This window comes from Caenorhabditis elegans, chromosome III, assembly GCF_000002985.6.
Source record: "Caenorhabditis elegans chromosome III".
Classification (NCBI taxonomy): Eukaryota; Metazoa; Nematoda; class Chromadorea; order Rhabditida; family Rhabditidae; genus Caenorhabditis; species Caenorhabditis elegans.
In genome coordinates, this window is record NC_003281.10 from 6847291 (window position 1) to 6873773 (window position 26483).

A 26483-nucleotide genomic window follows, 5' to 3' on the forward strand; every position below is an offset into this window, starting at 1 on the left:
GTTTTTGTTCAGATACTACAAAATGTGAAATATGATATGATTTATTGAACACGTAAATTTCAGAGAATTTTTGATTTGAATCTATACAATAAAATAAAATGATGACATAACAATTATTCGAATTTCTTTTCGCGAGATTTGGTAACTGAAAAAGGTAACCATGCAATAGTCCATGCACCCATTACTGATTTCACATTTTCCTGCCACGACCCGAGGTTGTAACTCTGAAAATTTCAAATACTGTAGCGTGTCAAATTTTGATCAAGTTACTGCAAAATGTTTGGCTGTAATATTTCAATGGTCCACAAAGACGCTTTCAGTGGTATAAAGCTAGAGAACAAAAGTTAAAATACCGTATTCTCCCTTGATTCCTCAATTAACGTCTGATTTCGCATTAGATTTGGAAGTTGATTTTTAAGAAGATACAGAGCTGCAATTCCAACCATCTGAAAAGAAAAACATTACTTGTTTTTCTTCAAAAAAATATCAATTCTGACTTTTAAAGGAAAAGGTTTTCAAGCTGTTCAGTCACACTTCGGAAATAATATGATATTTGAAAAAATTATATAGATAACTCTAAACTTTGATTACTCATAATGTTCAAATATTAGCATTATTTTCTTACCAGTGCATTTGATACTCCCGTTCCCTTCAATTGTTCGGAAGTGCTTAAAATTTCGGCAGTATAAACGCTTCTTATCGTCTAAACACAACAATAATTTCAACACCATTGTCTTTTTCTCACTTTCCAAAAGTCGTAATAACCATGCCAAATTGTGAAAATTGCAAGTTGTAGAGGCCAAACTAGGAAGAGTAGAAAATATTTGTGATTGCCACTGTGGATGCACAACTAAAAGTTTTTTTTTGAAATTTTACACAAAAAAATCCGTTTTCCAAATTTTCAGATACATTTTTGAGTACGAATTGTTAGAATAGTTCAACTTCTATAATTTGAAACATGAACGGTCAATGAAAATGTAAGTTAACCTGCGCGCTTTTAGTTTCTAAAAAATTGGAACTTCCGCAAGCTGCAGTACTATCACTCATATTTCAAAATCCTTTCATTCCAACAAACCTGCAGAATAGGACAGTGATGATCCATGCGATGAACACATAGATTGCACCTCCGACAATGATGCCAACGTGGAGGCTTACGGTAGTTGCAGAGCTGGCAAACGTCTTCCTTTATTTCCTGAAATAATCAAACTTTCAACGAAAAAGTACATTTGTAAAACATTGGTTTTTCTGACAACATGTTTACAGATTCAAAACACATTTGATTCACGTGAATTACTACTGGCAACTGCTCACGAACATAATTGACTGAAATTTACAGAGAATTTACTGGGAGAAAGTAAAACTGCATATGTTTTTGACTTTTCTATGTTTTTCCCATTCTTCCTTGTTATTATTATTTATATTCATAAAAATTCCTTGCTTTACAGTAAAGACATTAAAAAGTTTGTTTCCAAAAATAGGATTCAACAACTTTTATCATTAAATCAGTGAGTTCATTATCATCAAACCAACTAACCTTATCACAATGTTCCACCTTCTCAACATCTCGACATTTTGTCGGTGGCGTGAACGATGCCGAAAAATAGGAGCAGACGATGATAATCCATAGAAAGTGAAAGTAGTAAAGAGCCCATTGACTGATGGTTCCATCAGCTGCGTACAGTACCACTATGATTTGATACCAGAACGTGAATGCAATCGGCCATCCGATGTTTGCAAGCACCCACTTTGTGCGTTCCAACCACATTCGGCAAAATCAGATAATAAGAAATTCGAGAGAAACTAACAATCACGTGATTTATCTCACGTTTCGGGTTTTGCTGAACACGTTTATTTACGGATTTTTAAAGTCAGGCAGGCATTTTTTGCAAGCACGTCATCAGGCACATTTGCCTGTAGACCTGCAATCTACTCTTCTGAAATTCAGCATTTACGTTGATTGTGATGTTATGCAAATTGTCGACAGTGTTTGCAAAAACATTGATTTAAAATTTGCTTCACTACTCTTTCCTATCTTCTTGATACAGCCTCGAACTTCCAATCTGACTTCTGTATAGACTTTTTCTGGTAGTCTTATGAAACATGGAACTGTTCAAATGTGCTACCATTTTGCATCGTCTACAATGTAGCTTTGACTAATAAAAGTGTGCTTACAACAACCTATATCATATAATCATCTTTTTCAATGTGTTAATGACATAAATGCAATAGATTGATAGCTCAGATTATTAAGAGCAGCTGCAGAAATTTTAACAAAAATGTTGAAATTTTTGAAATGTTTTTTATTTATTTTTACAACATACTTTTAAAAACATTTTAATGAAGACATTTTTTTTCCTTTTCGTAACTTTCAGGGCGTAAACTTTTTATCTTCCACTACACAAAAGTCACTGTTCATAGGTTAACACAAATTCGACAGCAATTGCTTACGTCAGGAACATAATTTTTGAATCACATTGTGATAAACAAATAGGAAAATGAAGAAGACATACGAACATCGTGTTTCAAATTGTATCACATTTATTCAATTGATGTATAAATTTAGATTAGTAAATAGGCCATTCATACGGCTTATTGCCAAACCTTTTACTATTAGTTTCCAAAAGCTGGTGAACAGTCTTCAGGGTGCTTTTTCGGTTTTGCCAATTGCATCTATTACAGTACAACAGAACGCTATCGCAGTTTTTGGGTAAAAAAATGTATGACATAATAATTTCCAGATGTACATATATAAATGCTCGTAGTTCTATAAATGAATCATTTGGCAATCTTCAAAATTTAACTGTTTATTTTTCTGCGACGCCATAACATTATGGGTTTTATTGCCCATGGGGTTTGATGTCTAACATTGTATGGGTTAGGTTTGGAAATATTATATACATCGTATCACCCCTAATCAAACGAACTTTGATTTTTGAACTGTTTTCTAGGAAATGCCTATCATTCTTTTTTCTATTTTTGCATCGAACATCTCGACTTCTCTATCAACTTCCGAGTCACACAGCGGTTTTCATATTTCCCTTCGAAATTTATTCAATTCTGTGACTCGTAATCATACAACCTGTCGTATTATCATTTTCAGTCATAGTCTATTTCTCTGGGCTCTCATCATCTCTCACGTGGACACACGTTTTCCGGGTTGCCAATCAAGTACGTCACCGGCTTCAGTTCTTTCCAGAGAAGACGAAATGTATGGGCAGTTGATAAGTGATAATCATCGATTTTCGCGGACTTTTGCACCCGCACATTTCGCGAATTTTTAGAAGCATTTCGAAACCTTTTCCGGCTGTCCGAGGCGCCAGAATAGTTTACTTTCTGTATTTTATTTGCATTGTATTATCATTTTTAATGAAGGAAAAATTGATAAACAGAACACAATCGTTGTAAAATATTAATTTGAATTCAAAAAATTTTTAAACATTTTTGTGATTCTTTTTTTCAACACAAACTATACAACTTTTATCAAAAATTGATCAATTGTTGGCAGATAATTATTTTTTATATTTATTGAATTTTAATCAAGAAATGTACCGAGTTTTGTTCAGTTGCTTTTGACATTTAAATGAAAAGATTTTTGTTGCTATTTTTAGATTTTATTTCGTACAAGCAAAATTAACAGAGGAAATATGTTTTAATACATTTTGTGAGTATAATTTGTCACCAGTTTTAGGTTGTATTGAGAAACGTTTTGAGTGAAATTATATATATGATATTAAAACCGGAAGTATTTTAAGATTATTTACAGTTATCGTATATATTTAATTTTTCACAATTGATTTCAATTTATTTGTTAATTTTTTATATGACCATGTGACTGGAAAAAAGCGAGACAAATTAGAAAAGTATGCAGTTATTCATATAGTTATTTATATCAAATTGTAACTTTCTAATTTCCTCTAAAAAAAATTTCAAGCTTTGCCATATCCTTTTAAATGTATTTTTCAGAACCAAAAATATCGTCTGTTGGACGAGACGCCGTTGGCAGCCTCTTCCGGAGGCCTGATGACGATTGCGTTTCTTGACGTGGCAATCACCATCGAGTATGTCTCGACTGCAATTTCACTCGTTTGTCTGCCAATCAATATTCTTTTTGTCTACATTCTATTCGTCGAAAGGTAGTATCTGAAATTGTTTTCTTTAAATTTAATTATTTTTCCAATTTTCAGAAATCGTCCACCATACAACACTCCATTCTTCCGATTATGTATTCATCTTTCGATTGCCGATATTCTGATGGAATTATTCTCGACATTTTTCTTCAAATTTCCGTCATTTGGAGTTTTTCCGAGCACTTTTTATAAGGAGAACTGGTCCGTGGTCCCCATTGCTGGAATGCAATATTTGGGACATGCACAAGCCTTTGGGATAATATTTATTGCTGTGAATAGATTTACAGCAGTACATTATCCAATCAAACATCGACAACAGTGGTGGACACCTAAAGTAAGCTTTTTTGTAACATTAATTTCGAAAAACGTTAAACTCCACGCCTTGAGAATAGATTGAGGCAAGATCAGGAGGGTTACTGTGCTTACTGTGTATAGGCCCACAACTTCTTTTTCGTGGTTTCCATTGAAAAAAATTAGTTTTTGTTGAATGTTTAAACATTTTGACGGTACTAAATTACCAAAACAAGTTTGCTTGGAACTTTTCGAATAACGCATACATTACAATCTGCCTTTGTAAAATCTTTACTTTATGATCGTAAAACTAAAACTTTATATACATACTTAAACTTACTATAGATTAGTTTTTGAAAAAAATCAATATCCTGCAAAACATCAATTTTACAGTTTTACCATTTTAAAAACTTCGAATCACTATTTCCTTTTCTGTTCAGGTAACAAAAACGTTACTTCTTATTCAATGGATAACACCACTATTCTTCATGGCTCCACTATTCTCAACCGATTTCAAATTCCTATTCTCCCATAATTCTGGTTCAGTTATATTTGCAGCAAGTGATGCTCGTTTCCATAAGGTATGTCACCACAAATGGTAATTTTGTGCTCACTTCTTATCGTTGTCCAATGCTTGATTTTTAATATATATTTTATGTTCTTGATCTTTGCACCCATTTCAACTTTTCAGAACTATTTTCTGGCAATGGCGATGGTGGATGGAATTCTGATTAATTTGATTGTTTTGTTACTTTATGGAGCTATTTTTATTAGGTAATCGTTTTAAATCCGGGATTACGCAAATATGGGTACAAAATGCCTTATGTATATGTATATTTTACACTTTAGTAATGCTCTCTTATTCAAACGTTCTAATTTTCAGAGTGCACACCCATGTGGTCGTTAGAAAACCCGGAGAACTTGCACTTCGTCTAGCTCTCTCCGCTTTCATAATTTTCATTTGCTATCTTGCTCTTGGAGTTTGTTCCCTGCTTTCTGCATTGACTCCGCCTCCTGATGCATGGGTCTACCGTACCATGTGGTTTGTTGTAAATGATGTACTGTGTAATTCTAGTGCATTGGTACTATTGGCTCTAAATCGACCAATTAGAAAGGTAAATTTATTCAATTAATATAATTTCTATCTTTCAAAATTATAGGCGTTCACTCGACATCTGGGAGTCTTCTCTTATCAAGGAGTCAGCACAAAAAACCATAATTCACTGCTTCAGGCTGTTTAGCAGTACTTTATTTTTTCCCTGCTTTTTGTTCAAATCAGCTTATTTCTGCTCAACCATCATAATTATCCAACTGCCTCTAAAGCTCTTCGAAAACAAATTCCATTCTATTTTTTGTTTTAAACAACTCATATTTTGCGAGCGATCTCTTTGCTTTTCTTGTGTATGATAAATAATTTATTTTAAATTAAGCGTTGTCATTAAGCGTTATCACAAATTGAATTTGGCTGAAGTAACTTTAATGAAAATATAATTAAAAAAGGAAGATCTTGATCAAGATTGGAATACAAACCAGAAGAATCTAATTGATGAGTGTTGAACCCGTTCAAACTTCAAATTCTTTTCTTACTGAATCAGGTAAATTTGGGCCGAGATTTTCCCTTTTTCCAGTTCCATTTATCCTTTCCACCGTGTACATGAACTCGGCGTGCTTGAGATTCAGGCGTCTTATTATTTGTGTCGGATTTCTCAGTCTGATAGTTTTATGATATTGATTGTTAAGAAACTTTTTTAAAACGTACATCTTCAGAGTTGGTTGTAGTAGTTCTCCGTCTGCGAGTTAATTTTGGAACATGAATAATCACATTTTCATCTACAACCTTCTTATCTGGGGAAGGAGTTCGTAATTGTTCTTGTAAGCTGCTCAATTCTGTTTCAGTAAGTCCGTGTCTGTTCATTCCAGTCTGTTTTCTATGCCAAAATCCTCGAAGTTGAGGGGAGCTCGTGGTCTAAAATAGTTATTTGTTTTAGTTAATTTTTAGTTATCTCTCAATGTCAGTATGGAAAACCTGTAGTAACTTTTTTATCGACTGTCAAAGTTATTGTAGGCAAAAACTGAGAAATTTCCACTTTTACTATGTATTATATAGTATTTCTGTTAAATACCACACCTTTTTCAAAAAGGTAAATGCGTAAATTCAAAGTAGATCTACACTGTTAAATGATAGCACAAACGAGTTCACATGATTGATACTTACATGATGGAATCCATTATTTAAATGACCGAATGGATGATAAACTGGAGCAATAACTGGGGAAGGTGTTGATATTGAAGCGCTACTTGAGCTTCTACGGAGACGTAAATGGACATGGCGTTCTTCAAGTATCTTACTCTCTTCTAGTGATGTCACAACTTTTATGACTTCTGTATTTCTTGGTTGAGTCTGAATATTGGATTTTATTTTGGTTTTTATTTCATGATAGAAGTTACCACAATGTCTGCGTAGTATACACTAACGATAACTCTAATCTTAACATCATCCTCCGTATCTACAGTAATCCAATCTGGATTTGTTGTCATTCCACTAGATATTGAGCATGCTGGCTCATTGATTGGCTTCTGAAAAATACTGCTTTTTTTTATTTATTTGATATTTTAGAAACCTTTGTGTTTTCATCAAGAACTGAAAAGCAAACTGTCTTGATAAGTGATGACGCATGTTTTGACTTTGATTTTGCTGGAATATCAGTATCATCAATCCAATCCGAATCCGCGTAGAATTTGAATTTTCGTCGTGTTGCGTTCATTTTTCTTACGTACATCCCAACTATAATCACTATATCAACATCATTGGCAAGTTGTCCAGCAGCTTCCTTTTCAGTTTTCTGAAACAAAAGGTTTGCGAGTTTTTTGGTTTTTTTTTTTTTGAAAAAGTCAGGCTCACCAATGTCATTTCAATCCTTTTTGCTTGCTCCAAAGTTGGGAAATTATGCAAAGCCTTCTGAGTATCCGCCAATTTTCTTATCATTTTCATTAATTCTATTCTAGATCCAACTTTGTGAACGCCGAGATGTTCTAAATCATTCTGTGTCATTCCCAAAAGTCGAGCGCCAGTTATCCGATTTCTGAAGACCGCCGCATTCACTCTGTCCAAAAACTTTTTATCGTTTGCTGAAAAGTTTCCAAAGTATAGAATTTATGATTTTAAACTATAAATGTTTGCTTACCAACTCTGCCAAGAACAGTTTCAACCCAATGAGAAGTGTGATGCTCACTCCATTGATGTACATCCTCTGGTGGATGACGTGCCGAATCCAAGACTGCTTGCTCGACTTTCATTCGTTGTTTAAGGGCTTTCTCGCGGATTTCTAGTTGCTCACGCCTTTTTTCGAGATCCTTTCTCATTTTCTACAAAAAAATTGGAACTGTTCGAAATCCAATGATATATTTTTGAAACATTTCAAAATGAATAAATTTTTTCGATGATCATAAATACCTCAACATTTTTTTCTTGTTTCTCGATTTCAGTTTTCCAATCTTCCAATCCCATAAACTTTTCACATTCGTCCATTACCTAAATTAAGTTATACACTTGATAAGCTTAACTTAGAAACCCTGACTTTTTGATTTCCAGCGAGTCTGTTGAGTTCACCTTGAATTTGGCGCATGTTAGCTCGATCTTTCGGTGTCATCTTCCAACAATTACTCATTAATCTAAAAGAAATTATCATAAATTTAGAAGTTTATTTGAATAATCAGAATGCCAAAACCTTTCACAAAGTTCAATGATAATTTGCGCAGCAAATTGAAATTTGAATATTCTACTGGTAACATTAGAGTTTCAAATTCAATTTACTCAATTAAAGTACGCATAAGAGTGTTTTATGGTTGATTTTTCCTATATTCTTAAAAGAAAACTTCAATTTAATTGATATTTAAAAAAAAAAACTAAACTCACTGTTTTAATGGAGCTGGACACGATGGGGGTATTGCCAATGTAATTCCAGATTGAGTGATCATTGTGAATATTCGAAACTCTGAGTAGTCTTTATACGGTACTTCTTTTGATAGAATTTCCCAAAGAACAACTCCATAACTCCAAACATCTGTTGCAGTAGTTAGACCTTCTGATTGTAGTATCATCTCGGGGCTAAAGTTTTAATATTTTCTGCTATCTCTAGTAGTTGTGAAAATTTGAAAACTTACCTCATCCAAGCGGCCGTTCCACCCCACGACGGTGCTGTGCAAGAATGTGTGAGATCCTTGGAAGTTCCAAAATCGCAAATTTTACACACAAGGTTTTTATCAAGAACGACATTTTTCGATTTCAAATCTCTATGAATAATGGTGTCAACTGCGTCGTAGTGGAGATATTGAATACCACTTGCGATCTGAATATTTAAATGTTGAAGGTTTTATTTTTTGTATTTTCTTTAAAAAAATACTGATTTTAATCTAGCCCTACTAGCCCTACAAAAAGTTTTATCAACATTTGGCGACTTGATTCACGCCTATTGCTAAAATGTACATTTACTTTTTTGTCTAAATTTAATAACTTTATTTATCCTATGTTCCAAATTGAACAAACTCTAATCAAAACAAAAGGTTTTTAAAATTATTTGTAGTAAGCCACGAAACCTACAATTTTTACATTTTCAAATTACTATTATTATTAGAAATTCTCCTATTTATGAATTAAAAACTCACAAAAATATTCCCACCTGAGACGCCCACTTAACAACGACATCAAATGAGTTTCCACCAGATGATGAGGCAAAACTTTGAGATTCTTCCGAATGTATAAAATCATAAAGACTTCCTTTTTCAGCATACTCTGTCACAATGAAAAAATCATTTCCAGTTGCTTTACAAATTCCATAAAACTGAATTATATTCTTATGTCGAATTTTCGATAAAATCTCTGCTTCTTTTTCCAACACAAAAACTTTTTTCAGTGCAATTGTTCGTTGACTACCATCTGGAAGTGTCCAATTTCCACTGAAAACGGCTCCAAATGTGCCTACTCCTATATGATCTCCAACTTGAATATCATCTCTTTGAATATCTGGAAAGAGCACACGTTGATCGGAATTGTTTGATGAAGAGGATGTCGATTCATTTGATGTTGGAGTTGACATCTTCTGGAAAATTTTGAAAACTGAGAAACAGTTTGTTTTTTTTTTTCGGATATCTCTTAAGGCATAGAGAACGTATATTTTACAGACTGAATTTTTCAATTACTTCAGTGAGATACAAATTTTCAGAAAAAGTAGAAAAACTTTCAGGCAAGAAATACCTGCATGCCTAAAAAGCCTAACGTGAATTAAATGTGCCGGGGTGCCTATCGGTGCTGAATTTGTAAAATACATAGAAAAAGTGTCAAGCAAGAAACGAAAGCAACGTTTCCGGGAAAATGGCGCCTTTTTGGTATATTTCATAATCTAATTTCTATTCTCAATCTGATAATTTTGCTGATCTGACTAACTTCTAAATAAACAATTTGCAAAAAAATGAAATTAAAAATGGGCGATAGGAGTATGTTAAGTTGAAGCAAAGTTTTGGAGCATCTGCAGAACTATATCTTTTGAAAATCTTTTTTTTGTGAAAAATATGTATCAAAACATTGCAAAAAAATAGTGTTATATATTGTCAAATTAAAACATTTGAGTATCTTCTCAATAATCTTCCAACTTGAATTACACAAAAAAACTATTTGTAAACTTTGAAACTGATCTTTGATGTTTCAAGAAAAAGGTCATAGAATACAGTTTAATTGTGAAAGATTTCGTAAAAAGCATTGGTCAAAACTAGAATAATTGTGTGGGAGTAGACATTTGAGACCTAGAGAAACAAATAAGTCAACAATTGGCAGCCTCGATTGACAGAGGAGAACGATTAAAAATTCAGCTCGACTGCAAAAAGCAAAGAAGAAAAAGAAAAACCATGCACTTATACTCCTTGTTCTTTGTTTTCCTCTTGTTTTCCTCGTGGTTCCTAGACATACTTTCAAATGAACAAGATAGTAAATCAGAATGAGAGAGTTTAGAGAAAACAAGAACAAATCGAATCGAAGAAAAGAGTACCCCCTTCCCATGCATCATCAAACCTTCCCGTCGGGATGGAGAGTGAGAGAGACATGAGAAGGAGAAAGTATTTTAAAGTTAGGGAGAGACAGACAATGATAACCGATTATTTGATGAGAAAATAGTTTGATATTGGGAGAAAAAGAGTTGAAATGCAAATTTTATGCGGTGAAGTTGACACTGAACTTTTTGCAGGATCACAGAACTTGAAGGTGGAGTATTGTCAGTTGAAATTCCGTGTAAGTACACCAATCATTACTGTCAGTAGTACTGGATAAGGAGGTGTAAGAAACACTGGATAAGGAGGTCTACGTAGCACTGGATAACTCGCAATTGGATGATGTGAACACCGAGGGACCATGTGTCGAGGATTAGCTGAATCCGTGAGGATATACGGGCACATTTTCGTGTTCCGAAAGAAACCCCAGAAGAACTTCCTTCACGAAATGGTGGGCTCGGCACAAGCTCACATTTACCGAAGATGGAGCTGAGCTCTCAAATCGCTCAAGTCTCGAGAAGATGCGAGTGGCAGCATCCTATACGTTCCAGATGCTCAGATGTCGGACGTATGGCACATAATCAGCAACTCCGGTACAGTGAAATGTCAGGATGCTGGTAAACAGGCGGAATCAGTATATCCGAAATGGATGGTTCAAGAGTGGGTCTAATTTTTAGGCATCGTCTTAGTCTGTAGGTGAAGGTAGGAAGGACATCAAAATTGGTACGGGAAGGAGGTGTCAGTAGTGCTGGATAAGGAGGTGTAAGAAACACTGGATAAGGAGGTCTACGTAGCACTGGATAACTCGCAATTGGATGATTTCCATGATTCCAATTTGATAGCAGACACGTTTGTTGATCTTTTCACTTTTAATTTATAAAAAATAACCTCACGCCACCGAATTCCTCCTAATGTAAAGACAAAGCAGGATCGAAGTTGTGGCTGATTTACGAGCAATCACGTTTTTAAGATTAGTCAAGTTCTTTAAAAAAATCGAGAAATTAGATATTTACTTCAAAAAGGTATGAATCCGTGTAATTAAAATTTAGTTCCATTCTGGCAAACGTCCACAGACAGCTCCATAGTTCCAGAGATCGTAAGCACCTTCATTTTGTGGATGCTTTACATAGTTACAGAAGACGTCATTGATCAGTTCAGTGCGGGATTTGAATTGAGAAATTGCGAGTTGGAGGCAAGATTCGATTTGTCTGAAAGTCATATATTAACTATTGGCATTCTAAATGCAACTAACTTCTCAAAGATGGATTGTCCTGGTTCAGTATCAGCCCAGCTCTTCCACATGAATGTATTATCAGTGTGCTTCTCATCAGTAGTAAACCCAGTGGATGAGTTTCTGCATGGTTCGGCATTCAAAACAGTTCTATCGTCAGTCTCGCAGTTCTTCAAACGATGTCCATCAACAATCATTCCTCCACGATCCAATTTCTTGGCAGAAAGGAAATCACGAAGAACAGTGGCAAGTTTGGTACGCTCATCAAGATTCTCAAATGATGTCAGGATTGATCCATCTTTTTCACAAACTTGTTTGGCTTGATTTGGTGAGATAAGAGTGTCAGACAAAATTGCCTGAAAATAAAATGTTGCACATAAAAATGATAGATTGTAAACAAGTGTATTACCTTGACACACCACAATCCAGTCATCGAGTTCTTGGCTGATGGAGCTCTTTTGAATGAAAAGTAGCCATCTGGACATTTCAGGGCACAGTCGGCTGAAATTATACTTTTCAGGAAAGAAAGTCTTTAAGCAAGCTTAACCTGCAACGAGAGCCACAACAAACGCTGAAAGAATAAATTTCTGCATTCTCTGAATACCAGGAAAGTATGAATTTTACGACTATTTAGAGAACTATTTATACTCCTTTGCAGGTGAGAAAAGGAAGATGCAAATTTTAAAGTTTCCCATCAATAATTGGAAAATATCCCAAAGTTCACTGTATTTTCCATAAGATTGGTAAAGTATCATTTTGAGTTCTCACCCATAAGTTTGCAGAAATAATTTTAGAAACTTAATTGTTATATTGAGCACTGCAGAGAAGAGTATAAATACTGATATGCAACTTCAAAAAATTCATAACTTTCTAGTATTCTGAACATGCAGAAACTAATCCTTTCAGCTCTTTTTGTAGCTCTCGTAGCAGGTAAGACCACTTCTTTAAACATATTTTTCTGAGAAAAAACTATTTCAGCTGACTGCAACATGAGATGTCCAGATGGATATATGTCATTCAAAAGAACTCCAACCCCCAAGAACTCGATGACTGGGATGTGACGTGTTAAGGTATCCTACTTTTTTTGAATTCCTGGTATATTCCGAATTATTTATTTTTTAAGAAATGATTTCTGATAGACCAATCTTGCTCAAAATCAATTTAGGGTTCTTCTTCAAAAAGAAAAGAGGGTCAGAATGAGCTCTAAAAATCTAAAAACATTTTTCAATTGCTGCCCCTTGCCTCTTTTCTATAATGTTTTTCAGGCAATTTTGTCTGATACTCTCATCTCTCCAAATCAAGCCAAAAAAGTTTGTGAGAAAGATGGATCAATCCTGACATCATTTGAAAATTTTGATGAGCGTACCAAACTTTCCACTGTTCTTCGTGATTTCCTTACTGCAAAGAAATTGGATCGTGGATCAATGATTGTCGATGGACATCGTTTGAAGAACTGCGAGACTACAGATAAAACCGTTTTGGCTACTGTAGAATGCAGGAATTCATCATCTGGTTTCACTACTGATGAGAAGCATACTGATAATACTTTCATGTGGAAAAGCTGGTCTGCAACTGAACCAGGACAGACCATCTTTGAAAAGTTAGTTACAGTTGCAAGTTGTTTTTTTTTAAATATGATTTCCAGAAGCATTGAATCTTGCCTTCAACTCTCAATTTCTCAATTCCCTGCTCGCAGTGAGCTGATCAATGACGTCTTCTGCAACTATGTAAAGCATCCAGAAAATGAAGGTGCATCCGATCTCTGGAACTATGGAGCTGTCTGTGGACGTTTCCCAGAATGGATCTAATAGTTAATTTTACGTATTGGATTTGTTATAAATAATCATTTGCTCAAAATTTTCGAGCATATTTTCAGAGTAAACAATTAAAAATCCCAAGAATTAGGGGGCGTTTTTGTCGTGACCGAAAAAAACTGCGAAATCATTCTGAGAATTTCGTTAAGTAAATGTTCGAAGAACATGACAACATTAAAAGAAATCTTCATAATTAAAAAGAACCAGCAAATGTAAAACATGTTACAAGTATCATCATTAGAGTAGGTAAATTCTGAATTCAGGTGGTTGCGAGAAGGAAAGCGTTTTTAACAAATCATTATGTCATTGAATTTGGTTCCATCAAGTTCGTCCTTGGAGTTTGCTTCATTTTTTGATCGATATACTGAAAATATTTCATTTTCACAGAAAACTCAAACAAAATAGGGTACTTTTCCGATTTCTGCCCCCAAAATGTTTTCGATATATTCATTAATGAAACGTTAACTTTTTTGTTATTTAGTATTGAAATAAACATTCACGTGAGAATTGAAATTGAAATATTGAACTTAAAAAATTGGGGGGGCAGAAATCGGAAAAGTACCCAAAATAGAAATATGGCTTAATTTTGGATGATATTTACAAAATGTACAAAAATTTTATAGAATATTTTTGATAATTTGATAAATTTCCAGATACGATTCCTTCTCAAAAAAACTTACAGCCAGTGGCACATTGAGCCGAAGTTCAAGCCAGCAAGGCGTGGATGTGACGTCTTGACGTGGATAATCTTCTCCCCAGCCCTGAAAATTTGTTTATCGAAGTTTCATTTGAAAATCTCACGATAAATTTAACAAGTATAAATCTACAAGGAATTCAAACATTTAGAACAAACCTTTACAAAAGAAATACGAATAAAACAGTGTTTGGAGAGTTCATTCAATCCATCGCTATCGTTGCACGACTGTTCCAACATCTTAATTTTTGACAATTGTTGAAGAATAGCATGAAAATAATTTTAAATTTTAAAAACCTCACTTGAAAAAATAAATTAAACTCAAAAACGCATAATTGACTGTGCGGTGGTATTCGGCAGACTTTGACCAGTGGCATGTTCATCATGAGATTCGTATTTTTGGATTGCACAAAAACTGGCATATCAGAGTTATTTGTAATCATAATATGCATTTGATCTTCTTTATTATCAAGCTGAATTCCTTTTCCAATATGCATCCGTGTGTTCTCAATTGTTCCATTTCGATTCACATTGGTTAATTGTCCAAGACATATTCTGAAATTTCCGGATTATTTTAATAAAGAAACCGGTAAGAATTATTATTATTCAGAACTTCTCGAAGTTAAAGCTTCGAATCAGCAATTTTCACGTTAATTAACTCGAAGTGTCCACTTTTTAATAACTATGATAATATTATAGAGAAGATATGTATTATACCGTATTAATGGAGGAAATTTAAATCAAACTAATAATATTTATATTTTGTAAGAACATTTTTTAGAAGTCCGACCGAAATCGAAAAAAACTAATTATTTTTTGGTTTTTTCACTTTTAAAATCAATTTATTTCTACTTTCGAATGTCTTTCAAAATCTTACCTTGTATTTGAATTTGATGGATTAGTATATCCGTCGACTGTAATGCTCAGATTCACTAGCTGAAACTCCAATTTTGTTTTGTTTTGAAAAATCAAAACCTCACTTTAAAAACTTCTCCAACTCTCGAATTCAACTCAAAATACGTAATTTGGGCCCAGGATTTGGGATGACGGAACGGTGGAGGTCGCTGGTGAACTTGCTGAAAATTATAATTTTTGCAAAAATGTGTATTGCAAAAAAACTAACCACTTCTCCTCCATCTTCTGAAAAAACCGACGGGCTCGGCGAGCTTGCACAAGATGCCGTTGAGCTTCCACTAGACTGCCAGATAGCTGCAATTTTATGTATTTTTCATTTAATTTCCCTAGAGAATTTTAAAGAGAGTTTAGTTGTTTTTTTTTAATAGAAGATTCTGATATGTTTAAACAATTTTTAGATCCAACGCTTACTGTTTGGAGATGATATTGGTTGTGGTGATGGCATTGAAGAATTTAAGCCTTGTGGTCGTGATAATCTGGAATTTTATTCATTTTTGAAATGTATTCCAATTTTAAACAACTTTCAGAACAAACCTCTGATAGTGATATGGATTAATGCAGATGTACATGGTTTTGGAACTAGATTCATATGGGTAGGAGCATGTATCAATTGAACGTAATTCCTGAAATGAACATTCAAAAATTTCAAATTAATATATCCAATTAACTTACATGAGGAGAACTTATATCCGGCCACCGCCATACTCGACAGTAAATCACATGTGGAAGACCTTTCTTATGGGATACCTGAAAAGCCGGAAGTTTGGCGTCAAAAAGTCGTTATTTCAAACCAAAGTGTTATTTTTGAAAGTTATCACAGTTGTCTGATTAGCGAACAAATTTACGTTAAGCAACCACAACGGCGCCACATACCTGTAACCGACCGTCTAAACTTTTTGCTATCGTAATGCATCTTGAGTTTGTACATGGGTTTGCTAGAACACATTCCAGATCTTCGAGGGTTCCTGGAATTTAGAATTTGAAATGGATCGGTTGAATTTCTTTTTTTTTAATATTTATGATCTAACTTATAAATAAGGTGCACTTTGATTCATGAATCGAAAAGGGTCATCGGAAAATGTTAATCATAATATTATATTGTATCCGTAACAATATGCTTAACATTCGGATGGGTCTCGCCGCGCCAATAGTATTTTCGAATACATTCGAAAATGTTAAGTTTGTTTTTTGGTGCTTTCTTCTTACTGTTTTTATAGTTTTTTGCAAGTTAAAAAAAATGAAAATCATAAGAAATCGTAAGAAAAATTAGACTAAGAGGAAGGAGGCTCAAATATTTCTACTGTAAATTTAAAGGTAATCACAAAAATAGTTTTGAAACTTTCATAAGCGCGTCGAGACCCTTTTTCAGAAATGTCCCTCCCTAAATTATTATAAATTCCTTTAAAAAATATATTTGACTAACCACATCCATTATTTTTCTTTTTTAATTTTTTCACCAATGCCTCAACAGCCTTCTCACACCATTTTTCTTCGTCTTCTCCAATTTTCCAACCTAAAAGCTTTTTGACAGCTGGACCATGCATATGCAGTAATCCGTTCATTTTGACTGAAATTTTGCTCTCATTTCAAAAAAACTAATTCAATAATTATTATCGATTTTTGTTTTGCGCGATAAGAAATAGTAACAGGTAACAGAAACAAAAAAAGTGGGTAAACTGAGCGGAAAATGAATGAGAGAAAGAGAGAAACAAGGCTAAAAGTGAATGTTTGAGTAAAGGAAATGATGAGATGATAAGTGATAACAGGGAAGGCGGAGGAGGTAAAGAGAGACTGAGAAAATGAAGATGAACACAAAGAAAACAAAAATGAATCGTTCTTTTGTTTGCACTTTTAAATTCTTTTTTCATGACATGACACCGTTCTTTTTAATTGAACAATTTGAGTTGGGATGAGGGATGTTCCAGACAAAACGTGGCAAGTTCTCACATTTTGGAAGAATGCCAAAATGTTATTTTCTTTTCTGATCAGAGAAGATTTCCATATATATTACATTTTAATTATTTTTCGAATATTTCTATTTCAACATTGTAGTGAATTGTCCAAAAAATTCCAGATTTCACGAAAATTTGTCACTTTACTAAAACTATTCAAAACTTTTTTTTTTAATCGAAGTTTTTATTATGATATTCGTTCATGGACTTTTCGAGTAGAAATTCCCACTGGCAATACTCCATTTAAAGGCAGAGTACTGTAGCGCCAGTGGGAATTTTGTTTAAATACACATATAATAGTTGCCACTCTTTGACATAAAATAAAAAATTTCAAAAAAAATTTTGAAAGGTTTAATTATGATATTCGGTCTTTTTGGCACCATAGGAATAGTTTTTAACACTTTCCCCACTGGCACTACTCCACCTTTAATCATCTCGAAAAAATATATGGATTTGAAAACATTGTCACTATGATCTCATGTTGTTTATGTCATTTGCTCAAAATGAATTTCTATCATAAAAATGTTGAATAACGTGAAATTGAAAAAGTATTTGCGAAACCCGGATGGAATCACATCAGACTGGGGCAGTGTTGGTGGTGACCTTTCCCCACGCCCTGCAACCGATATAAAATAGTGTCCGTTGTGTTGGGGGATAGATGTAGGTAGAATAAAGGTAAATGTGCCCTTGTGTTAATCTTTGCGTCTCTTCATGGCGCAACCCTCTCTCAATTTTCCCAATTTCTTAGTGCCTTTGCGCTTATTGGTCACATCGGTGACCGCTCGTTGAAATAGAATGAAGAGGGAACAGGGGACAAAGGATGGTTGGGGACACAGTTAGCAAGAAAAAAAAAAAAAGTCAGAGAGCAATTTATTCTTTCAAAAACATGAACATAGTGAGAGGGCGAAATAAAAACAGTTGAAATCGGTATTTTGGAGGAAGAAAAACGTCATCGGGGGAAGAAAGAAAAGGCGAAAGATTGATCTGTAGAGATCCAACGATGATGAACTCAAATGATTATGTTTAGAGATGGGGACAAACAATTCGGGGAGCTACTACAAATTTGAAAAAAAAAAGAACAAATTAATAAATAAGGAGCCTAAAAAATAAGGAGCCTAGATGAACAAAAAACAACGTCTAAATATTCTGAAACAAAAAAATTAGAATCTTAATTTGATAGTTGTGTGCATATCTTCACATGTATTGAGAAAAGATCTTTGAAGGCGAGAAGCAACTGGATTATGCATACCTTCTAATGCAGCTTTAGCCTGAAATATTTAGGTGTTGAAATTAGGTTTAAACTCTACATATATGTATAAATATATCATATATCTAACGTACCCCTCCAAGATCTTCTCCAATGTTACTCGGGATGTACTCATCTTCAAGTGCCAGCATTTGTCCAAGATAGGTATGAAGGAAGTTTCCAGCGGATCGGAGTTCAACGTGCATCGCTCTTATATGTTCGAGAAAGACGACAGCCTTGCATTCGTCGAGAGCTTTTGTCATTGCCTGAAATTTACATACAAGAGTTTTTTGTTGATAAATTTACCTCTTCAGCAGCTTTCTTGTCTTTCTTTCCTTTTCCTTTCCCAACGGGTTCGGGAACAGCTGTTGGAACATTTTTTACCAATTTCAGCACAACTTTCTCAATGAGCCGGAGCACAACTTGTATAGCAGCAATTGTTTGAAGTGCTCTTGATGACTTGATTATTGGATCTACAATCCAAAACGGAGGTAGCTTCTCCCCTTCCTTACGTTTTGGCGGAATCTCGATGAGTTCTAAATTTAAAAACATGATTCAAATTTTTACAACAAAAACATACTAATAAGTTTAGTTGCCATTTCCGTTCTAGTTCCAACAAGAGACTTTTCGGGGTGCTCTCCAGAATCTAAAATGTCGACAAGTTTGACAGCGGCCTCCAGATACTCCAGTACCATTTGAAGGCCTCCCGAATGAACCCATTGAGACAAGTGATGTGGAGCTGGGGATTGAGCAAGTTTCGATGGAATCAGGAATGATGGATATTCTCTACAACAATATTCCAGATGTTGCTTGAATTCCATAACAGTCATTTTGAGTTGAAGACGAGCAAGGCGAGGTTCCATATTTTCATGAGTAACACGACCAACTGCTCCAAGAGCACGGCATAATGTACTACGAAGTTCCGAAATGTCGATCTAGAAATAAAAAATTTTATTGCAGCAGCTGAAGAGAAATGAACCTACCAATTCCTTGAATGTACGCTTTTTCATGTCATCTAAAAGAGCTTCATATTCCTCAGTTTCCGTGTACGGGATGGCATTGAAGTCTCGAGTGTCAATCAACTGCTTCCAATCTGAAAAATTCGTCATTCAAAACAGTAATAAGAAACATCGATTTGATGTATAGCTAACCGATGCGTTTCTCACCGATCGGATCCTCATCTCCCCAAAGTGTTACTGTGATTTGGTCCACGTCGTCGAGAACGAACAGAGATGAGAGATAACGGTTCATGACGTCGCAGGCAGTTTTCTGGAAAATAAACTTATTCTAGATTTTCAATACCTATAACCATACCTGTGCGGAAAGTTTCATGTGTTTGCTGGCAGCAGTCATTCGAGGAATTGCAGAGAATTTTCCATTTCTATAAGCTTGCGCGATGCAATCTTGAATCTAAAAAAATACTGGGTTGTCATTCAAATTCTCTCGACTTTTTAAAAAATCGAACCTCTTTCTCTGCTTGCTCGTACATCAAAGATAATTGAGTGTTTTGAATGATGGCAAGGTTGAATCTTCCAGAAGTTTCATAAACTGGGAATGTCAAATGACCAAGTGTATCCATTTGAATTACTTTTATGTCGAGCGTCTTCACGAGAGCTGAAATCCTTCCGGTGGCGCCTGAAAAGTGAGCGATAAAACTTCAGTTTAATATATTTTCTAACTGACAAAGGGCAGAATATGCTCTAATCAATGCAAGCTTGCACATTGGGTCGGTTTTATTGGAGGCGGCCACGAATTCAAGGAGCAAGATCATTTCGTAGAACTTTGTAAGATCATCTGTTAATTTTGTGTATTTAATGCAAATATTATTTCAAATCCACTTACTTTCTTTGCGATAAGCGTCCCAAAGATGAGAAACCGTCAAATTGCAGAGAACACCTTGAGCGTGTTCTGTTCTTTCAGGCTGAAAATTCAGCGATTTTTCTTCAAATAACTTTTTTTCACTGAAAAACGTACCGCGGCGATTTGTGCAATGCATTGCTGGAATAGAGATCTATGACCTGCAGCATCCATTTTTTCATATTCTCCAAGAGCTCGACGACAGCGTTCTGTTAGAATGATAGCCCACACTTTTGACTCCTACAGAAAATTTTATTTGACAAACAATTAATTTAATTCATTAATACTCACATCTCCTTCCACATCATCTTTTGCAGAAACTTCACCAATCCATAAATCGATTCCTTTCAGAAAGTTGCTCTTTTGCTCGCTTGTTAAGTCACAGAAGAACTAAGAAGAAACTAAGAACACCATTTTTAAATTACAGATTTTCTCACCATTTGAAGATCTGCAAAGCAAACGGGCTTCTTGTAAAAGTTCTTCGCGTATTCGAGCATTTTATCAACTTGTTCTCCGAAAATTGATGTCATATCATCCATGTCAGGAATTTGTTTTGTCAATTTCCCTATCTGTTTATAGGCGAAAAACGTAGCAATAAATGGAGCACGAGATTTATATCCGACTTGTTTTTGAACTTTTTCGATTAGCAATCCGAGTCTTTTCACGAAATTATGAGCTCTGAAATATCAAGAAGGTGAAATGTTAAGCTTACAGTCGGATAAACCTACAATTCGATATTTTCTTTGTTATCCGATTCGAGACATTGTTCAATTTGGCAGATTGTCGACTCGGTGATTATCTTCCAAAGATTCCAGTTATCAGGCCTGAAAAAATAGTGTTTTCGACAACTTAAAATTCGTTGACAGCTTTTAAAAAATTAATTCAACGAAATTTGAAAAAAATACATTTTCGTAACTGCTTCCATTGCCAATTGATCAACTCGTTTATATTGTTTATCTTTCATCAAAAAGTCCATTCCCTTTTCCACCAAGTTATACGGAGCCATTGGAAGAACAGAAGCTTGAGGTCTGTCAAGGAATGCAGCACATTCCTTCCATTTTTCCTGTCCTTCTAGGATGAGCAGCTGTAAATCGAGCTCAGCAGACGATCCTTCTGTATATCCGGATTTTTCTACTTGTGTTTGGCACATTTTGTCTGCCAAAGGGAGAAGCATTTTCTTTCCTAACTCTGGATTCTCTTGAGCCTGAATTTTTACTTTTAAAAAAATTTCAAAATGTATGTTAAATCTAGTAACCTGCATAATTAATGACATGACGCTCCAAAAATAGTACGGAGCATTTCCGAAATCCTTATAGAGGCGCATTCCTATTTTTTGTTGTTCCTTGTACATTCTGAAATTTGACTATTTCATTAATTCGAAAATCCAATATATAAACTCGAATACTTTTCTCTGGAGTATGCCATGAAGAGTTGCGTGAGATTATGCTCGGAGGGATCAACCTGGATGATTCTCTCATAGAGAGTAACCACTTTCATATGCTGGTTGCTGTCCTGAATTTGAAACAATTTGTATTTAAACTTTGCTGATAATCATGTACCCTGTAGCAATGAACAAACGCTTGAAGAGTAAGTTCATCGTGATGCGCTCCTGGAACATCTAATGCTTCCAAAATCTCAGTTGCGTCTGCTAATTTTTCGAGCCGTATAAGTGTCAAAGCTTTCAATACCTATAAAATTTGAATTTTCATGCTACTATTCCAAGGAATAAGAGAACCTTAGCCGCACTGGTATTTGGGTGCTTCTTGAGAACCTTATCACAATCTGACAAAGCCTTTTTGAACTGTTGGCTGTCCAGACTATCTGAAAACAAAAAGGGCTGTACGTTTCTAGGAGTTTAGGATCGTTTTCCTTACCATATATCGGACGGAGACGTCTCTCCAGAACGGCTAATTCCGCCTTCGACATTGTTTAACCCGTGGAGACCGATATTCCCTGCGAAAAATGAACAAATTATCTGAAAATGATAGGAAATGTGTGAAAAATGGGTGAGATTAGCGGTGGAGCGCATCTGCTCTGCCTCGTTTTGGAGAACCGCGAAATTTAAAATCAAAGCCTTTCCACGTTCGAACGTTCCAACAAATAAAATTATCGGAAAATGTCTCATTTATGATTTTTTTAATTTTCAATTGGTTTGAAAATGTTGTTTACTTTTTTCCAGAGAAATGACAACTCCAAGTCCTCAGGAAATATCAACTGTCACATTGAACTCTTTGTCGAAGGAAGAACGAAAGAAAGGTGAGTTTCTGAACAGATTAATCATTATTTATTCTGTTTTTAGCAATTCTGGCCTTACAAACAAAGAAAAACGAAATCAAATTAGTTATTGATGAACATCAGAAGAAATTAGCTGAGTTTCGACAATCGATTCCTGATGGGTGCTGTGAAATGTTCGAAAACGAAAAGAAAATTCGTCTGAAACATAGTGTAAGCTTTTTTACTCAAAAAATTGCTTCTAAATAAATTCGAATTTTCAGTCCACGGCCGAACTTCTTCCACATTTACAAAAAGTAGGCTCGAGCAGTGTCGACAAAGAGAAAATGATCAACAACATTCGGCAAAGAGTTGAAGTTCAAGTTGCTGACCAGGAGACTTTTAAGAGTATCGAAGAACGGAATGAACTGGTAGTATAATAAAAATTTGTATTTCTTAAAATAAATATACTGATTTCAGTTGCGTCGAGAAAACGAGAATCTCAAAAAAGAAGTCAATACCGTGGCAGCCGAACTCCTGCAAGAATTTGAAAGTTATGAATAAACTTGTGAACATTTATTTTCGATACCACGTGTATTTCTCATTAAACATTTTCATCCACATTTTTATTGTATCAATTCATTTCTTTTAACTCTCTAATAAAGATCATGGGATTCAAAAAGGATGTGCAATTTCTTGGCAATCTGCCGGTTTCTGAAAAATTGGTCGGTTTGTGTGCTGAGTGGATCTTCATTTTTTAATCTTTTCAGATAATATCCTCCGGACCGATAATCGTTTATACTACACACGGCTGTAAGATTAATAACTTTCGTGATAAATTTGAGGTATGGTAGCCACCTGGGTAATATCAATAATTCATTTAATTTAGATAATGCATGGGTGGTCTCCACTATTGTTATCAACTGCGAAATGTTTTACTAGACTCATCATCAGTAATATGCAAGAACCAGTATGTGCTCCGATTATTTGGAAATTGACCGTAAACGTGGTAAAATAACCCAAGACAAGCCTATGAGTTCAAACACGAAAATTATTTAATTTATAGGGTGTGGATGTTCAACTATTCACTCATTCTTCGACAGATCCAATAATCCGATTCATTGAAAATTGCACCGTAAACGACAGAAAGTGATAACTCTCAACTTTTCTCAAATAATTTTTGAAAATTCTAGAATTTCGTCTGAAGAAATTCCCGATTTTTCCACTGCTGCGGCGAATATTTTCTTGGCGGATATGAAGAGCTTCTCTGAGACTGTTGATTTGAGAATTAACACTGATACAACGATCTTCAATGAGAAAATTGATATGGTATTTGTGCTACAAAGTTTCCAATACACAATGTTCTTTCAGATTGTTCTGAAACATGGTGCATCGATTACAATCAATAGAATTGCTCAGACATCTGGTGGTTCCACCTCGCCACCTACATTCGATTAATTTTTAAGTGTTCTCCCAGAAATCAGGAAATAAAGTCTTGACGTTTAAGACCAAAACACGAAAAACCTTTCATTTTTGTTCGAGCAACAAGACAACTGACGTTGTTTCGGGTCACGAGTAGAGATGGGGGTCCTGACTGATAATCATCAACAAAATGCCGTGGATTTCAATTTTTCGTGAAATCTTCGATGAGTTTTCCATGTGATTTTACACAGCTTTACACTTGACTTCAATCCCCAGCCATTTCTCGACGCCCTATTATTTTTTCGATTTTCTCGCTACACATGATGACGTCTCATTTTTCAGTGATCATCTCAGTTGTTTTTTTTTTGTTTCTGCAGGAACATAATACGAAGTTTTCAAGGAATTCCTGTAACAAAATCAAAAGAGGAAAAATATTGATTGATTAATGTTTGAAAGTCTCTGGTTACGGTACACAGTACGCAAACACGGTCACGACAGTTTGCACATTTATCGAAAATCTGATTTTGTTTCTGAAATTGTTAGTTTTAATTGTTTAATTTTTATTGGTCCTAATATCCCGAATACTTTTTAACTATTCATAGAAAATTAAAACCAGGAAGCTAAACATTTTTAAGTATGTTTTTTTTTCTGCAGACGCTAGACACTCCTCCCAGCCAAGCCAAATGGAACAGCTGCAGCTGATGGGTTCCATTCTCCCATCCATCGCATTCTTCTCATTTTGTGCACGTTCCTCTTTATAATGCACAGAGAACCACCATTTGACCTTCTCATAACCTCTCGACGTCACTCCTTTCTTTCTTTTTATTTTTCCGGAAAATTTGCGACGTCGAGGAAATAGAAAAGAAAGTAGGAGAACCGGAGAAGCTTTCGTTGAGTTTTTGAGAGATAATTACTTCCGCCAGAGAGCGTTTTTGTTAGAAGGTTTGCCTGAAAACCTGGTGAACATTTATATCTGTGTTAGAGATCGACGAAGGCTATCTTTTATTTGTGTTTTTCTGGCTTCAACTTTAAAAGTGTTGCAGTTCCGTCATTTTTTGAAAAATTAAACTGCGACTTGCCAAAACTTTTCGTAAAGCGATATTAACATTTATTTTCATTCAGAAACTGTTGTGCACATGTCGCTTTGTCTCTTTGTGTCTCCGCACCCCATAAAGCTTTTCTCCTCTCCAAAGTACAAATACACCCTCTTATTTCTCTCTCCTATAATACATTGACGGACCCCAAGTGCAAACTATGGTGCACTTTCTCTTTTAATTCTCTGCGTCTCTGATATAGAGCGTTCAATTTCGCACGTTTCTGCATTATTTTTTGCATATTTTTGACAGTTTGCACTGTAATTTTGAAATTGTAGCTTTGATAGCGGACTTGATCTGAAATGTACCGACAACGTTTCTTTTTCCATGCCAAATGTTAATTTCGCTCTGATAGGAGGGAGTTTTGAACTTTTACAACTTCGATCCGCTGATCTTTAAAATACCTTTGTAAGATAGTAACTTCATTTGTTCTCATTTATGATCTTCGTTGTTTTTAATATTTTATCACCCACGTGGTTTAGTGGAACAAAAGGTACCAAATGGGCGGCGCAAAGTCCAAAAAGCCGACGTCACTTTCTTGTTTTTTCCTTCCTTCTTTAGTGTATTTTGACAGTATTCTGTCCATTGATCTTTTATCAAGTGAGATAAGGAAGCGCCGGCCGGCGGCACTGAAATTGTTTATAAGTAGCCGATGAAAGCGAAACAGACGTTGTTTTCGAGCTGATAAGTAACGATTTTGAGATGTTTTCACTTTTGTGAAGGTCACCAGATTGTGCTTGCTGAGAGCTTGATAGAGCAGAGCTCATCGATGTTTGACAGTTTTTGAAGTGTTTTGAGACCCTTCTAGTTATTTCTATACCTTTTCCTACCTTTTCCTCTTGTTTTTTGTTTGGTTATATAATCTCGCCTGTATCAGTTCCTTGTTCAATCTTTTCATTTTTCAGCTAATAAATTCGCCCTTCCTAACACAAAATGGCTACCCAAACCGCTGTCACTGCCACTACTGTCCCACAAGGATCCCCATCTGTCACTGGATCTGCTTCGCAAGGAGGAATTCTGAACTCAGCTCGTCAGTTCTTCTCTCTCGCTGCTCCAAAAGTCGAAAAAGGTGATTTCTCCTGAAAACTTGACCATTTTTGCAGGTTTCATTCACAAAAAATAAAGCTCAAACATTATCTAAATATTTCAGATAAGGAATTCTCATTCCGATTCCTGACATCTCCACTCAGATCGAAGCCAGCTGCCACAGTCAATGCCGATAACTTCTACATGTATGCGTGCGGATCCATCAACATGCCATAAGCACACAGAATCCAATTCAATTAAATCATCCACGGGCGTCTTTCGCGATCTTCATTCAATTTTTTTTTGTTTTTACTTTTTAATCTGCAGATCTCCTTGACACCCGACAATTTCCAGCTTTCCAGCCTAGAACAGGAGACCGTTTTAACCCAAAAATATTTTCCAAATTCATTTCGTGTTACTATTGTTTCATCATGACTTCTTCCGTGCTATTTTTTGTCTTATCAATATTCTTCACTAATTTTGCTCAAAGCATTTTTCTAGCTAATAAATGAACAGAAGCAGTTGTTGGTTTGAACACATGATTTCAGCCAGAAAAAAAGAAAG

At 35.1% G+C, this 26483-nt stretch overlaps 9 protein-coding genes and 1 pseudogene across 13 annotated transcripts; 5 read left to right on the forward strand and 5 right to left on the reverse strand.

Moving 5' to 3' along the window:
- Nucleotides 1-36: 36 nt before the first annotated feature.
- Nucleotides 37-1769, reverse strand: spe-21 (Palmitoyltransferase). The gene is made up of 6 exons (NM_066087.5): nucleotides 1535-1769; nucleotides 1076-1192; nucleotides 746-850; nucleotides 626-703; nucleotides 354-446; nucleotides 37-224 (listed from the first exon to the last, which is right to left on the reverse strand). The coding sequence occupies exons 1-6, from the start codon at nucleotides 1763-1765 to the stop codon at nucleotides 114-116; spliced, it is 735 nt and encodes a 244-aa protein (NP_498488.2). The 5' UTR covers nucleotides 1766-1769; the 3' UTR covers nucleotides 37-113.
- A 2194-nt stretch (nucleotides 1770-3963) lies between these two features.
- Nucleotides 3964-5840, forward strand: srv-1 (Serpentine receptor class V-1). The gene is made up of 6 exons (NM_066088.8): nucleotides 3964-4133; nucleotides 4185-4461; nucleotides 4859-4999; nucleotides 5110-5192; nucleotides 5302-5533; nucleotides 5579-5840. The coding sequence occupies exons 1-6, from the start codon at nucleotides 4021-4023 to the stop codon at nucleotides 5657-5659; spliced, it is 927 nt and encodes a 308-aa protein (NP_498489.2). The 5' UTR covers nucleotides 3964-4020; the 3' UTR covers nucleotides 5660-5840.
- zak-1 (Mitogen-activated protein kinase kinase kinase zak-1) lies at nucleotides 5811-9519 on the reverse strand (the record flags this gene model as incomplete). Of its 3 annotated transcripts, none has more annotated exons than NM_001379779.2 (12): nucleotides 5816-6129; nucleotides 6178-6384; nucleotides 6634-6819; nucleotides 6867-6995; nucleotides 7040-7261; nucleotides 7321-7547; nucleotides 7604-7784; nucleotides 7873-7950; nucleotides 7997-8090; nucleotides 8335-8526; nucleotides 8583-8767; nucleotides 9098-9519. In NM_001379779.2, 10 exons carry the CDS (start codon nucleotides 8517-8519, stop codon nucleotides 6010-6012), a joined length of 1629 nt encoding a protein of 542 aa, NP_001367792.1. The 3 variants fall into 3 exon arrangements, with proteins under 3 accessions (NP_001379904.1, NP_001367792.1, NP_001367790.1); NM_001379778.1 differs by having other exon boundaries at nucleotides 6010-6129; nucleotides 9098-9514; NM_001392131.1 differs by having other exon boundaries at nucleotides 5811-6129; nucleotides 7604-8090; nucleotides 9084-9519.
- Nucleotides 9520-11454: 1935 nt separating this feature from the next.
- Nucleotides 11455-12292, reverse strand: clec-158 (C-type lectin domain-containing protein 158). Its single transcript, NM_066090.4, has 4 exons — nucleotides 12236-12292; nucleotides 12098-12189; nucleotides 11710-12044; nucleotides 11455-11665 (listed from the first exon to the last, which is right to left on the reverse strand). Exons 1-4 carry the CDS (start codon nucleotides 12279-12281, stop codon nucleotides 11503-11505), a joined length of 636 nt encoding a protein of 211 aa, NP_498491.1. The 5' UTR covers nucleotides 12282-12292; the 3' UTR covers nucleotides 11455-11502.
- Nucleotides 12293-12572: 280 nt separating this feature from the next.
- clec-159 lies at nucleotides 12573-13496 on the forward strand (annotated as a pseudogene). The gene is made up of 4 exons: nucleotides 12573-12618; nucleotides 12667-12758; nucleotides 12954-13288; nucleotides 13334-13496. Coding segments are annotated over exons 1-4 (636 nt in total).
- A 187-nt stretch (nucleotides 13497-13683) lies between these two features.
- sma-3 (Dwarfin sma-3) lies at nucleotides 13684-16678 on the reverse strand. Its single transcript, NM_066092.5, has 12 exons — nucleotides 16535-16678; nucleotides 15985-16076; nucleotides 15784-15858; nucleotides 15646-15734; nucleotides 15523-15587; nucleotides 15320-15405; nucleotides 15177-15272; nucleotides 15074-15132; nucleotides 14499-14751; nucleotides 14356-14436; nucleotides 14183-14263; nucleotides 13684-13866 (listed from the first exon to the last, which is right to left on the reverse strand). Exons 1-12 carry the CDS (start codon nucleotides 16671-16673, stop codon nucleotides 13801-13803), a joined length of 1182 nt encoding a protein of 393 aa, NP_498493.1. The 5' UTR covers nucleotides 16674-16678; the 3' UTR covers nucleotides 13684-13800.
- Nucleotides 16679-17915: 1237 nt separating this feature from the next.
- On the reverse strand, nucleotides 17916-22170 carry cra-1 (N-terminal acetyltransferase B complex subunit NAA25 homolog). The gene is made up of 20 exons (NM_066093.7): nucleotides 22041-22170; nucleotides 21902-21987; nucleotides 21726-21854; nucleotides 21572-21678; nucleotides 21422-21518; nucleotides 21072-21370; nucleotides 20895-20990; nucleotides 20604-20844; nucleotides 20458-20556; nucleotides 20284-20406; nucleotides 20152-20230; nucleotides 19993-20103; nucleotides 19775-19944; nucleotides 19624-19719; nucleotides 19461-19578; nucleotides 19293-19402; nucleotides 18890-19244; nucleotides 18616-18845; nucleotides 18405-18575; nucleotides 17916-18331 (listed from the first exon to the last, which is right to left on the reverse strand). The coding sequence occupies exons 1-20, from the start codon at nucleotides 22090-22092 to the stop codon at nucleotides 18224-18226; spliced, it is 2877 nt and encodes a 958-aa protein (NP_498494.2). The 5' UTR covers nucleotides 22093-22170; the 3' UTR covers nucleotides 17916-18223.
- A 172-nt stretch (nucleotides 22171-22342) lies between these two features.
- Nucleotides 22343-23058, forward strand: kbp-1 (KNL (kinetochore null) Binding Protein). The gene is made up of 4 exons (NM_001306710.2): nucleotides 22343-22422; nucleotides 22466-22611; nucleotides 22662-22808; nucleotides 22858-23058. Exons 1-4 carry the CDS (start codon nucleotides 22350-22352, stop codon nucleotides 22939-22941), a joined length of 450 nt encoding a protein of 149 aa, NP_001293639.1. The 5' UTR covers nucleotides 22343-22349; the 3' UTR covers nucleotides 22942-23058.
- K04C2.8 (uncharacterized protein) lies at nucleotides 23036-23881 on the forward strand. The gene is made up of 6 exons (NM_001027489.7): nucleotides 23036-23102; nucleotides 23148-23222; nucleotides 23267-23386; nucleotides 23444-23526; nucleotides 23571-23706; nucleotides 23749-23881. The coding sequence occupies exons 1-6, from the start codon at nucleotides 23046-23048 to the stop codon at nucleotides 23833-23835; spliced, it is 558 nt and encodes a 185-aa protein (NP_001022660.2). The 5' UTR covers nucleotides 23036-23045; the 3' UTR covers nucleotides 23836-23881.
- Nucleotides 23882-25798: 1917 nt separating this feature from the next.
- On the forward strand, nucleotides 25799-26439 carry K04C2.3 (the record flags this gene model as incomplete). Of its 2 annotated transcripts, NM_066095.9 has the most annotated exons (2): nucleotides 25799-25962; nucleotides 26044-26439. In NM_066095.9, 2 exons carry the CDS (start codon nucleotides 25827-25829, stop codon nucleotides 26154-26156), a joined length of 249 nt encoding a protein of 82 aa, NP_498496.1. The 2 variants fall into 2 exon arrangements, with proteins under 2 accessions (NP_498496.1, NP_001367945.1); NM_001379781.1 differs by lacking the exon at nucleotides 26044-26439 and having other exon boundaries at nucleotides 25827-25976.
- Nucleotides 26440-26483: the final 44 nt, after the last annotated feature.